Genomic DNA, 13,046 nt, shown 5'->3' on the forward strand with positions numbered 1-13,046 from the left:
CCCAGGTAGCTGGGACTACAGGTGTGTGCCACCATGCCCATCTTTTTTTTGTATTTTTAGTAGAAACAGGATTTCGCCATGTTAGCCAGAGTGGTGTTGAACTCCTAAGCTCAAGTGATCCGCCCGCCTCAGACTCCCAAAGTTTTAGGAAGCAAATCTTGGCTAAATACTTCAGAGTAAAACCACATAGGATGTGCAGTAGTGTAGACAAATCCAAGTTTCACCACTTAGGCAAGTTACTCAATCTCCTCTAGCCTCATGGGAAGATCACTTGAGCCCAGGAGGTCGAGGCTGCAATGAGCCAAGATCACACACCACTACACTCCAACCTGGGTGACAAAGTGAGACCCTGTCAAGACTACAGGCATGAGCCACCATGCCCAGCCTTAAGCATTGTTTATGAAGGCTTTTAAAATTAGTATTTGGCCAGACGTGGTGGCTCACACCTATAATCCCAGCCCTTTGGGAAGCTGAGATGGGTGGATCACCTGAGGTCTGGAGTTTGAGACCAGCCTGGCAAACATGTCAAAACCCCATCTCTACTAAAAATAAAAAAAGTAGCCGGGCATAGTGGCACAGGCCTGTAATCCCAGCTACTTGGGAGGATGAGGCAGGAGAATTGCTTGAACCTGGGAGGCAGAGATTGCAGTGAGCCAAGATCATGCTACTGCACTGCAGCCTGGGCAAGAGAGTGAGAATCCATCTCAAAAATACAAGTAAATAAATAAAATTAGTATTTAGGGAGTTGCTTGGCTTAATGTGTTATCTCAAAACGATTTACGACTCCTTTGTTCAGGACCACCCGCACTCCCTTTAGGCAGACCCCTCAGCCTTTCCTTTCCCTGAGTGGGAGACAAGGCCCAATCTCTCCTCTATAATAGCATTAGACAGAAAAACAGCCAAAATTCTGGCTGGCAGAATCTCTCTCGAGTAGCCATAGCACAGAAAAGAGCCCAGGTGTTTTGCTTTTTTTTTTTTTTTTTTTTTGCTTTCATTGATTCCATATTTACTCAGCACCTATTGCATGATCCATGGCAGACACAAGAATCTAAAGCCAGAAAGGAATCCTGAAGCTTTTTGATGCTAATGCCTTGGGCAAGGCAAATCCTGGCTAAATATTTCAGAGTAAAATCACATTGGATGTGCGGTAGTGTAGATGAATCCAAGTTTCACCACTTAGGCAAGCTGCTCAGTCTCCCCTAACCTCATGTATAAAATGGGGACAATAATTCATGCACTGCAAAGTTGTCAGGGTTAGATAATTTATGTAAGTGCTTAAAACACAGTATGTATACTAAAAAAGAGTGTATTTTATGTGTACATACATGTATCTTATACTATGTATACATGTGTGCATATATATACTTTTTTTTTTTTTGAGATGGAGTCTCACTCTGTCACCCATGTCGGAGTGCAGTTCTTGGCTCACTGCAACCTCTGCCTCCCAGATTCAAGCAATTCTCCTGCCTCAGCCTCCCGAATAGCTGGGATTACAGGCACCCACCACACCTGGCTAATTTTTTTTATATTTATTGTAGACAGAGTTTCACCATGTTGGCCAGGCTGGTCTCCAACTCCTGACTTCAGGCAATCTGCCCGCCTCGGCCTCCCAAAATGCCAGGATTACAGGCATGAGTCACCTGCCTGGCCTATATATACCATTTTTATATCATACATACACATGCATACACCTATCCCCAACACCAGCAAGGTGAGGATTCTGTCTTCAACTTGCTTCCAAAAACAGATGTTTGGCCGAGTATGGTAGTCCCTTCCAGCTCACTAATCAGCACACCTGCTCAGAGTTTACTACAAATGAAGCACAGGGCCAGATGTTGAAACCCTATCTCTACTAAAAATACAAAAATTAGCTGAGTGTGGTGGTAGGCACTTGCAGTCCCAGCTACTGAGGAGGCTAAGGAAGGAGAATCACTTGAACCCAGGAGGCAGAGGTTGCAATGAGCCAAGATTGTGCTACTGCACTCCAGCAAGACTCCATCTCAAAAAAATAAAACAAAAAATTCTAAAAGCAGAAGAGGCCAAGGAGAAAGACAAAATAGCCTCAAGCCTGACAAGGTTTTTTTTGAGACAGCGTCTCCCCGTCAACAGGCTGGAATGCAGTGGCATGATCTTGGCTCACTGCAACCTCTACCTCCTGTGTTCAAGCGATTCTCCTGCCTCAGCCTCCCAAGTAGCTGAGACTACAGGCGTGCGCCACCATGCCCAACTAATTGTTGTATTTTTAGTAGAGACAGGGTTTCACCGTGTTGGACTCCATGGTCCCAATCTCTTGACTTTGTGATCTGTCACCTCGGCCTCCCAAAGTGCTGGGATTACAGGCATGAGCCACCGCACCCGGCCTTTTTTTTTGAGACGAGTCTCACTCGTCGCCCAGGCTGAAGTGCAGTGTGCGACATGGGATTACAGGTACCCACCACCATGCCCAGCTAACTTTTTTGTAGTTTTAGTAGAGACGGGGTTTCACCATCTTAGCAGGCTGGTCTTGAACTCCTGACCTCGTGATCCACCCGCCTCGGTCTCCCAAAGTGTTGGGATTACAGGTGTGAGCCACCGTGCCTGGCCAAGCCTGACAAGTTTCTTCAAGTCAAAACAGTTTCAGGAAAATACAGTAAGAATCTATTTATATTTAAGTTCATGAGTCACATCCACATTATGTTCCTGGTAAAAATTCAGAAAGGACACAGCAAAGAACAGAAAGGACCACCTCCATAGAGTGTCTGTCTATGGACCCATCTTTGCTTTCCAACCCCTAACAGAAACACTGACCCAGCACCCTCTGGGAAGATCAACCTTTGATTTAAAGAGATGTTGTTCAGCAATGATTACAGTCACAGCTACATGCCATCAGCCCACCAGGAAATCTGAGGAAGGAGGCAGACAACCAGAAGGAGAGCTGCCTCCTCTTTCACCAGGAAGCAACTCTAACTCCAAACTAGATGGGTGATTCAGTGCCACATGGAGAAAGATAATTCAGCCATTGTGTCTTCAGGATTAAGAAGCGCTCATTCACTCGCGGAAGCCTTTAAGTGTCACTGGTGCCTGGAACCAAATGTAGTCTTCCCAAGCCGTGGTTCGGATGGAAGGTCTGCCACATGACAGGGTCACAGTCAGTTTGTGGCCCCGGCTGGGCACTCGATAGTTGAGTTTGGGTCGAAACCAATCTTCTCCACAGTCCCGGTGTCCCTGTGCCATGACGATGGTGCCCATAAGTGGAGGAGCCTGAAGCTCGCTAAAGGCATCAGCCATGAATATGGCTCTGAAGAGATGGCGCAAACAAGCTGCTGTGCTCAGGCTCTGGTCCACACTGTAGGGGGCCAGCCGAGACAAGTCGAGTTCGTAGAACTCCTTGGGGCTTAGGGCATTGCCCCCAAGGAGAATCAGCACTCGTGGTACTAGTGTCCGTGCAAAGAAGTCCTCTAGATGGCTGAGGACACTCTCCAGTTCTGCCAGGGCTTGTTGGCATTTCCTGCTGCTCACCTCAGTAGTGGTCCGAGGTTTCTTCTTCAGCATCTCCTCTGCCTGTGAGGACAAACAATGGTGGGAGAGAAGGATAAGGCAAGGAGAAGTGAATGCCCTTTGAAAAGAACCCTGCTGGGATGTGTACATAGACTTATAGGACCAAATTTCTAGCTCAATGAACTGCCACAGCTAAAACACTGTGTTTTATCAGAGGGCATTATATTGAAAAGGAAAATATATTATTTGTACAAAACCATAATTCTCCCACATTTAGAAGAGCAAACAGTGTTCTGAAGGTGGAGGACATCCAGATATAAGCAACTAGACAAGAGATTTGGTGGCATAACAAGTGATAACAGGAATGAGGATTATTTGGTCTAATAAACATAACTTTGAACTTGTTCTTCCACTTAAACATAGTAAACTGAACACATGCTTATTTGTGCTTCCCCCTGAAATATTACAAAATGAGAGAAAAGAAATTAAGAAACAAAGGAAGGAAAGAAGACGAAAGGCAAGAAAGAGAACTCCGAAGGGCAAAGAAATGGAGACTATACAACACTGGCCAAAGGCAAACTCAAAGTTTGGAAGATAGAAAGCAGATGAAGAGTTAAGAGTTCAAGTGAGCTGAATACCAAGTGCTGACAGAAGGGACCCCCCAGGGATCCAAACTGATTCACACAGCAGAACCCCATAAAGGTTTAGTAATTGGTGATATAGGCACCACAGAGGCAAGAGTGAATATGGGGAAATGAATAGAAATCTGAGTAAAAACCGAGCGCAGCGGCTCAAGCCTGTAATCCCAGCACTTTGGGAGGCCAAGGTGGGTGGATCACGAGGTCAAGAGATCGAGACCATCCTGGTCAACATGGTGAAACTCCATCTCTACTAAAAATACAAAAAAATTGGCTGGGCATGGTGGCGCATGCCTGTAGTCCCAGCTACTCAGGAGGCTGAGGCAGGAGAATTGCCTGAACCCAGGAGGCGGAGGTTGCGGTGAGCCGAGATAGTGCCATTGCACTCCAGCCTGGGTAACAAGAGCGAAACTCCGTCTCAAAAAAAAAAAAAAAAAGAAAAGAAATCTGTGTAAAGATGCTTAGATCATCTGCCAAATTTCTCCCCCACTCAGAGGGAAGATTTTCCAATACTATGTTTAAAGAATCCCCCCACAAAGAGATCACCAGGTTACCATCTAATCTCCTTATAGTGAAGTCTATCAGCTCATAAGGCCTAGGTATGCAAACAGAGCTTGTAATGATTTATTCTTTTTTTTTTTTTTGAGATGGAGTTTCACTGTTGTTGCCCAGGCTGGAGTGCAACCTCCGCCTCCCGGGTTCAAGCAATTCTCCTGCCTCAGCCCCCTGAGCAGCTGGGATTACAGGCATTTGCCACTACACCCAGCTAATCTTGTATTATTTTAGTAATACCCAAATAATCTTGTATTTCAGCTGGTCTCAAACTCCCAAGCTCCAGTGATCCACCCGCCTCAGCCTCCCAAAGTGCTGGGATTACAGGCGTGAGCCACCGGTGCTGGGCCTGATTTATTCTTAAATATTCACCAGACACAGAATAAAAGCCTCCAACATGGAAGTCAAAGACCAGAACAAACAAATGGGGAATGGATTCTGAAGAAACTGAGATACTGCAAGGAACAAAGAAAAACTTCAAAAATTCAATAATATCCTCAGGCAAAAGAAGTTCATGGGGGTGGGATGGGGTGGAGGCGGGGTGGCTCACACCTGTAATCCCAACACTCTGGGAGGCCAAGGTGGGTGGATCACCTGAGGTCAGGACTTCAAGAGGTGAAACCCCGTCTCTACTAAAAATACAAAAATTAGCCCAGCGTGGTTGCACATGCTTGTAATCCCAGCAACTTGGGAGGCTGAGACAGGAGAATCGCCTGAACACGAAAGGTGGAGGTTGCAGTGAGCTGAGATCGCGTCACTGCACTCCAGCCTGGATGACAAGAGCGAGACTCTGTCCAAAACAAACAAACAAAAAAATTAGCCGGGTGTGGTGGTGCATGCCTGTAATCCCAGCTATTCGGGAGGCTGAGGCAGGAGAATCACTTGAACCTGGGAGACAGAGGTTGCAGTGAGCCAAGATTGTGCCACTGTCCTCCAGCCTGGGTGACAAAACAAGACTCCATCTCAAAAAAAAGGAAGTTAAAACAGAAATTAAACAACAGGATGCTATTAAAAAGAAACATGCAGGTCAGGCACAGTAGCTCACACCTGTAATCCCAGCACTCTGGGAGAGGCTGAGGCAGGCAGATCACCTGAGGTCAGGAGTTTGAGACCAGCCGGGCCAACATGGTGAAACTGTCTCTACTAAAAATACAAAAATTAGCCAGGCATTGTGGCACATGCCTGTAATCCTAGCTCCTGGGGAGGCTAAGGCAGAAGAATCACTTGAACCCAGGAGATGGAGGTTGCAGTGAGCAGAGATGGTGCCACTGCACTCCAGCCTGGCAGAAAGAGGGAGACTTGAAAAGAGACAGTTCATGAAGTCCAAATGCAACACATGAGTTTGAAAGAAAGAAAGAACAGGAGAAAAAGCCAGAAGGGTTAGGCTACCAAAGACTAGAGTAGGGAGAAAGTGACTGAAGCCCTGGAAGTTGCTTACGCTGACAGGCTCTGAAGATTTTAGACCCCTTTTCTTTCTCTTTTTCTTTTTTTTTTTTTTTTGAGACGGAGTTTCGCTCTCGTTACCCAGGCTGGAGTGCAATGGCACTATCTTGGCTCACCGCAACCTCCACCTCCTGGATTCAGGCAATTCTCCTGCTTCAGCCTCCTGAGTAGCTGGGATTACAGGCACACACCACAGTGCCCAGCTAATTTTTTGTATTTTTAGTAGAGACGGGGTTTCACCATGTTAACCAGGATGGTCTCGATCTTTTGACCTTGTGATCCACCCGCCTCGGCCTCCCAAAGTGCTGGGATTACAGGCGTGAGCCACCGCGCCTGGCCCCTCTTTTTCTTTTTGAGACAGGGTCTGGTTCTGTTGCCAGGCTGGAGTGCAGTGGTGCAATCTTGGCTCACTGCAACCTCTGCCTCCTAGGTTCAAACAATTCTCCTGCCTCAGTCTCCCAAGTATCTAGGACTACAGGTGCATGCCACCATGCCCAGCTAATTTTTGTATTTTTAGTAGAGATAGGGTTTCTCCATGTTGGCCAGGATGGTCTTGATCTCTTGACCTTGTGATCCTCTTAGACCCCTTTTCTACCTGCCTCCCATCTAAGAGCCACAAAGTCTTCCCACCAACTTGCTCCCAAAGCCTGTGCCTACCTGGGGAGAAGGTTTTCGGTAAAAGTGCTTAAGCTGTTCATAGGGTAGAGGTAGTTGCTGGCGTTGGTACATGACATGCTTTAGAAGTTCACAGGTAAACCGAGAGCAGCCTTCCTGGCTCACAGGCCCAGGAAACACCACTGGTACCATGCAGTCTCTTGGGCAAAAGGGCTCCAATGGGTTGGGGGGTTCCTGGGTAGAGGTTGTCTCAAGTAGTTCTATCTGAGAGGCGTGAGTTTCTCCGGACTTCTCATACCACTCCAAATCTGGAAGGTGAAAAGAGGGTCGAGAGAGAAAAATAAAAAACATAAAAGCCAAAGTCAATCTTCTGATTCCCTGTGGCCACCATACCTGCCACCCTGCGAAAAGGGGCACTCTGACATACGCATATACCCTCCGCAGCCTACATTGTGGGAGAGGCAGGGAGAGATTCCTGATTCCTGTTGCCTGAGATTTAACTGACTGCAAGATAATGGGGGGATTTCGGAAGTAGTACTAGGGCTCCGCTCAGAAAGCAGCGGGACCTGATCTGGGGAAGTCAGTCAAAAGTGTAGTCAAGCAGGGTCCAGAACGACACAGGGCGATGGAGTGACAGCCAGAACCGTGTAGGACACCCGGAAGACAGGGAAGACGGGCTGGGGAGAGGACTAGAGGATAAATGAATGGAGGGCGCGACAGTAGGGAAGAAACAGGTCCCCTAGGCTCCCCAAACTCTGGACCCTATGTCTTACCAGGGACTGAGGCCGGGGACAGAACGTCTGCCTCTGGCGCCGCCATCACGACTTCCTCCCTCTACTGCTGCGGTTACAATAAAGGTAACGCGGGACATCATGGGAAGGCCACGCCTCCACTTCCGGCTCAGATGGGCCGGAAGAAAGCGCGGCGCCGTCGCAGCGTGGGGGAGGCTAGATGGATGGGAATTGAATCCTGCTTTCCTTCCTTAACACCCTGGCAAGTGTACAGCTAGCCCTTGCCCAGCACGCTTCTCAGCCACCGAGCGCTGCTTTCCAGAAGACACCAGCCCTCCCGCATCCATTCACTCCTGCGTTCACTACCCACTGTGCACCTCCTTCGTGTCAAGCCCTGTTCTAGGTGCTGGAGACTCAGCAGAGAACAAGCCAGGCACAGACCCAGTGCTCAAGGGGTTCACTGCCTATAGATACAATACAATGTGATAAATTATACAGAAGCGTGTACACGGACTGTGGAAGCGAAAAACAAGAGTGGGTAGGGGCTGGGAAGGAGTGGTCCCAGAAAAAATATGTGAATCTGTGACCTGTAGGGTAAGTCAGCACGGTAAAGAGGAGGGCCTAGAGCTCCTGCAGACCTTGAGACAAGAGCATACTCTGTCCAAGAAATGATAAGAATTCATGCTTTTAAGAGTTAAGGCTGTAGTGAACAACAGAAGCCAGACCATGGCGCGACCATATAAGCCACGTGAGAGTTTGGACTTGATCCTGTAGGCGGATGGGGAAGCTTTGAAAGGTTTAAGTAGGAAAGTGGCCTGATTAAATTACTTCTTATAAATTTAATCTCTACCCTGGCTGTAGGGTAGAGATTGGATTACAGGGAGGATAAGAGAGAAAGGAGAGATACCAGTTAGAGGTAGTGACTGCAGTTACCCAAGTACTTAATGAAAGCAGCCTAAACTAGGGTAGTCACGGTTGGGTGGAGATAATTGGGTAAACTCGAAATATTTAGGAGGTCTAGTAAACATAACCTGGTGATTGATGCAAGGAGGAGGAGGAATAGAAAGAGACTGACAAGAAAACAAGCAGGTTTCTAACTTCAGCAATTGTATGGTCAGTTGTGCCATTCAATAACAGAGGGAAGGAGGGTGCTGAAGCCACGGGTTCGCTACCAGCCAGGACAACATTGGGGACCCTGTTTCTGCAAAATTAAAAATTAAATTGATTTGCAGTAGCTTTGATTTAAAAAGAAAAAATTTTTAAATTTAAATTTAAATTTAAAAAAAAAGCTAGGTGTGGTGGTGCACATCTGTAGTCTCAACTATTCAGGAGGTTGAGGCAGAGGATTGCTTGATTCCAAGAGTTCGACACTTACAGTGAGCTATGATCATGCCACTGCACTCCAGCCTTGGCAGCAAGGCGAGAATGGGGCCAGTCATGGTGGCTGATGCCTGTAATCCCAGCACTTTGGGAGGCTGAGGCAGGCGGATCACCTGAGGTCGGGAGTTTGAGACCAGCCTGACCAACATGGAGAAACCTTGTCTCTACTGAAAATACAAAATTAGCTGGGCATGGTGGCACATGCCTGTAATCCCAGCTACTCGGGAGTCTGAGGCGGGAGAATGGCTTGAACCCTGGAGATTGAGCCATTGCACTCTAGCCTGGGCAACAAGAGCAAAACTCCGTCTCAAAAAAAAAAAAAAAAAAAAAGGATGGGGCCTGGCGTGGTGGCTCACGCCTATAATCCCAGCACTTTGGGAGGCCGAGGTGGGTGGATCACAAGGTCAAAAGATCGAGACCATCCTGGTCAACATGGTGAAACCCCGTCTCTACTAATACAAAAAATTAGCTGGGCATGGTGGCGCGTGCCTGTAATCCCAGCTACTCAGGAGGCTGAGGCAGGAGAATTGCCTGAACCCAGGAGGCGGAGGTTGCGGTGAGCCGAGATCGCGCCGTTGCACTCCAGCCTGGGTAACAAGAGCGAAACTCCATCTCAAAAAAAAAAAAAAGGATGGAGGAAACACTAAAAGAGGACCAGATTTATTGAGGTGGGAGGTGAGTAGGAGAAAAGATGAGTTCAGTTTTTCACAGATTGAATTTGATGTCTCCGTAGGACAATGAATGGAAACACTGAGGAATGCCATTCGGAATAGAGATAAGTATTTAAGAGCCATCAGCAGCTGAGCATAGTGGCTCACACTTGTAATCCCAGCACTTCAGAAGGCCGAGGCAGGCGGATCACGAGGTCAGGAGTTCGAAAACAGCCTGGCCAATATGGTGAAACCCTGTCTCTACTAAAAATACAAAAATTAGTTGGGCATGGTGGTGCATGCCTGTAATCCCAGCTACTCGGGAAGCTGCAGCAGGAGAATTGCTGGAACCCGGGAGGCGGAGGTTGCAGTGAGCCGAGATTGTGCCATTGCAATCCAGTCTGGGCAACAAAGTAACACTCCATCTCAAAAAAAAAAAAAAATAGCCATCAGCATGTGAGTGGATAAGATCACCCAGGGATGGCGTGGAGTGAGAATGGGTTAGGATGTTGAAGACACTAATGTTTAGGGGATGACCAGAGAGACAGAACCTATGGAGAATACTAAGGCATACCCACAGAAGGATAAAGAAAAATAGACAAATGGCCGGGTGGCTCATGCCTATACTCCCAGCACTTGGTGAGGCTGAGCTGGAAGAATTGCTTGAGCCTGGGAGGTTGAGGCTACAGTGAGCTGTGATTGCACCACTGCCCTCCAGTCTGGGTAACAGAGGGAGATCCTGCCTCCAAAAACAAAATAGACAAGTAGGGCCAGGCATGGTGGCTCATGCCTGTAATCCCAGCACTTTGGGAGGTCAAGGTGGGGGAGTGTTTGCATCCAGAGGTTTGAGATCAGTCTGGGTAACATAATAAGACCTTGTCCCTAAAAAAGAAAAAAAAAAAAGACAAGCGTCAGATCATGGAGGCCAAGAAAAGGGTGCATTTCAGGAAGTAGGGACCAGAGGTCAAAACATATTATAAAAGTACAATGATTAAAATACTGGGTCTGGCTGGGCATGGTGGCTCACACTTGTAATTCCAGCATTTTGGGAGGCTGAAATGGGAGAATTGCTTGAGGGCAGAGGGATTGCTTGAGTCCAGAAGTTTTTTTTGTGTGTGTGTTTTTTGTTTTTTTTTAGACAGAATTTCGCTCTTGTTGCCCAGGCTGGAGTGCAATGGCGCGATCCTGACTCACGGCAACCTTTTCCCCCTGGGTTCAAGCAATTCTCGTGCCTCAGCCTCCCACATAGCTGGGATTACAGGCGCCTGCCACCATGCCCAGCTATTTTTTGTATTTTTCGTAGAGATGGGTTTTCGCCATGTTGGCAGGCTGGTCTTGAACTCCTGACCTAAGATGATCCACTGGCCTTGGCTTCCCAAAGTGCTGGGATTACAGGCATGAGCAATGGCGCCTGGCAGACTTCAGAAGTTTAAGACCACTCTGGGGCAATATAGTGAGACTTTGTCTCTAAAAAAAAAAAAAAAGAAAAAGACAAGTGTCAGGTCATAGAGGCCAGAAAAGGGTGTGTTTCAGGAAGTAGGGACCAAAGATCAAAGCATACTATAAAAGTACAATGGGCCAGTTGTGGTGGTTCACACCAGTAATCCCAGCACTTTGGGAGGCCGAGGTGGGTGGATTACCTGAAGTCAGGAGTTCGAGACCAGACTGGCCAACATGTTGAAACTTTGTCTCTACTAAAATACAAAAAATTAGCTGGGTGTGGTGGTGGCAGACACCTGTAATCCCAGCTACTCAGGAGGCTCAAGCAAGAGAATTGCTTGAACCTGGCAGCAACCTTGGTTCACCGGAGGTATGGTGAACAAAGATGGCACCACTGCACTTTAGCCTGGGCAACAGAGTGAGACTCCGTCTCAAAAAAAAAAAAAAAATGATTAATATACTGGGTCTGGCTGGGCATGGTGGCTCACACCTGTAATCCCAGAATTTTTGGGAGGCAGAGATGGGAGAATTGCTTGAATCCAGGAATTCGAGATTAGCCTGAGGAACATGGCAAAACCCTTTCTCTACAAAAATTACAAAACTTAGCCAGACATGGTGGCACACGCCTGTAATCCCACTACTTGGGGGGCTGAGGTGGAAGAATCACTCTCAGAGGGTGGAAGTTGCAGTGAGTCCAGACTGCGCCACCGTACTCCAACCTGGGTAACAGGAGGAGACCCTGTCTCAAAAAAAAAAAAAGTCAATCAATCATTCTCTCTCTTCCTCCTTCTCTACACCCTTAAAAAATAAGTAAAATAGGGCTGGGCGCAATGGTTCATACCTGTAATCCCAGCACTTTGGGAAGTCAAGGCAGGCAGATCACCTGAAGTCAGGAGTTAGAGACCAGCCTGACCAACATGGAGAAATCCCATCTCTACTAAAAATACAAAATTAGCAGTGGCGCGGTGGCGCGTGCCTGTAGTCCCAGCTACTCGGGAGGCTGAGGTGGGAGGATCACTTGAGCCCAGGAGTTCTGGGCTGTAGTGTGCTGTGCCGATCGGGTGTCTGCACTAAGTTCGGCATCAATATGGTGACCTCCCGGGAGCGGGGGACCACCAGGTTGCCTAAGGAGGGATAAACTGGCCCAGGTCGGAAACGGAGCAGGTCAAAACTCCCATGCTGATCAGTAGTGGGATTGTGCCTATGAATAGCCACTGCACTCCAGCCTGGGCAACATAGCGAGACCCTGTCTCTTTAAAAAAAAAATACAAAATTAGCCAGAATGGCAGCGCATACCTGTAATCCCAGCTACTCAGGAGGCTGAGGCAGGAGAATCACTTGAACCCGGGAGACAGAGGTTTTGGTGAGCTGAGATCGCATCATTCCACTACAGCCTTGGCAAAAAGAGTGAAAATCCATCTCGAAAAAAACAAATAAATGAAATCGGGCTAGGTGTGGTGGCTCACGCCTATAAATCCCAGCACTTTGGGAGGCCAAGGCGGGGTTTGGGAGTTTGAGACCAGCCTGACCAACATAGAGAAATCCTATCTCTACTAAAAATATAAAATTAGCCAAGCGTGGGTGGCACATGCCTGTAATCCCAGCTATTTGGGAGGCTGAGGCAAGAGAATCACTTGAACCTGGGAGGTGGAGGTTGCGGTGAGCTGAGTTTGCGCCATTGCACTCCAGCCTGAGCAACAAGAGTGAACCCCTGTCTCAAAAAATAAAATAAAATAAAAATAAATAAGTAAAATAAAAATAAAATACTGGCTCAGGTGTGGTGGCTCACACCTGTAACCCCAGCACTTTGGGAGGCCAAGGCAAGAGGATTGCATGAGCCCAGGAGTTGAATACCAGCCTAGGAAACATAGGGGGACCCCATCTCTACACACAGTAAAAACAAAAATTAGCTTGGTGTGGTGGCTCGCCCTGTAGGTCCAGTTACTCCAGAGGCTGAGGTGGGAGGAGCTGCTTGAGCAGGGGAGGTTGAGGCTGCAATGAGCTGGGATCACACCATTGCACTCCAGCCTGGGTGACAGAGAGAGAGCTTGTCTCAAAAAAAAAAAAAAAAAAAAATCCATGTGTATGAAGGGAAGCATTTTATCAAACAAGTGCGCCGC

At 47.6% G+C, this 13,046-nt stretch overlaps 1 protein-coding gene across 1 annotated transcript; it reads right to left on the reverse strand.

Moving 5' to 3' along the window:
* Positions 1 to 2,625: 2,625 nt before the first annotated feature.
* On the reverse strand, positions 2,626 to 7,650 carry MAD2L1BP (MAD2L1 binding protein). The gene is made up of 3 exons (XM_012448738.3): positions 7,499 to 7,650; positions 6,768 to 7,033; positions 2,626 to 3,540 (listed from the first exon to the last, which is right to left on the reverse strand). Exons 1-3 carry the CDS (start codon positions 7,542 to 7,544, stop codon positions 3,028 to 3,030), a joined length of 825 nt encoding a protein of 274 aa, XP_012304161.2. The 5' UTR covers positions 7,545 to 7,650; the 3' UTR covers positions 2,626 to 3,027.
* Positions 7,651 to 13,046: the final 5,396 nt, after the last annotated feature.

The sequence above is a fragment of the Aotus nancymaae genome, unplaced genomic scaffold, assembly GCF_030222135.1.
Source record: "Aotus nancymaae isolate 86718 unplaced genomic scaffold, 86718_ANA_hifiasm-v0.15.2.pri h1tg000040l, whole genome shotgun sequence".
Taxonomy (NCBI): Eukaryota; Metazoa; Chordata; class Mammalia; order Primates; family Aotidae; genus Aotus; species Aotus nancymaae.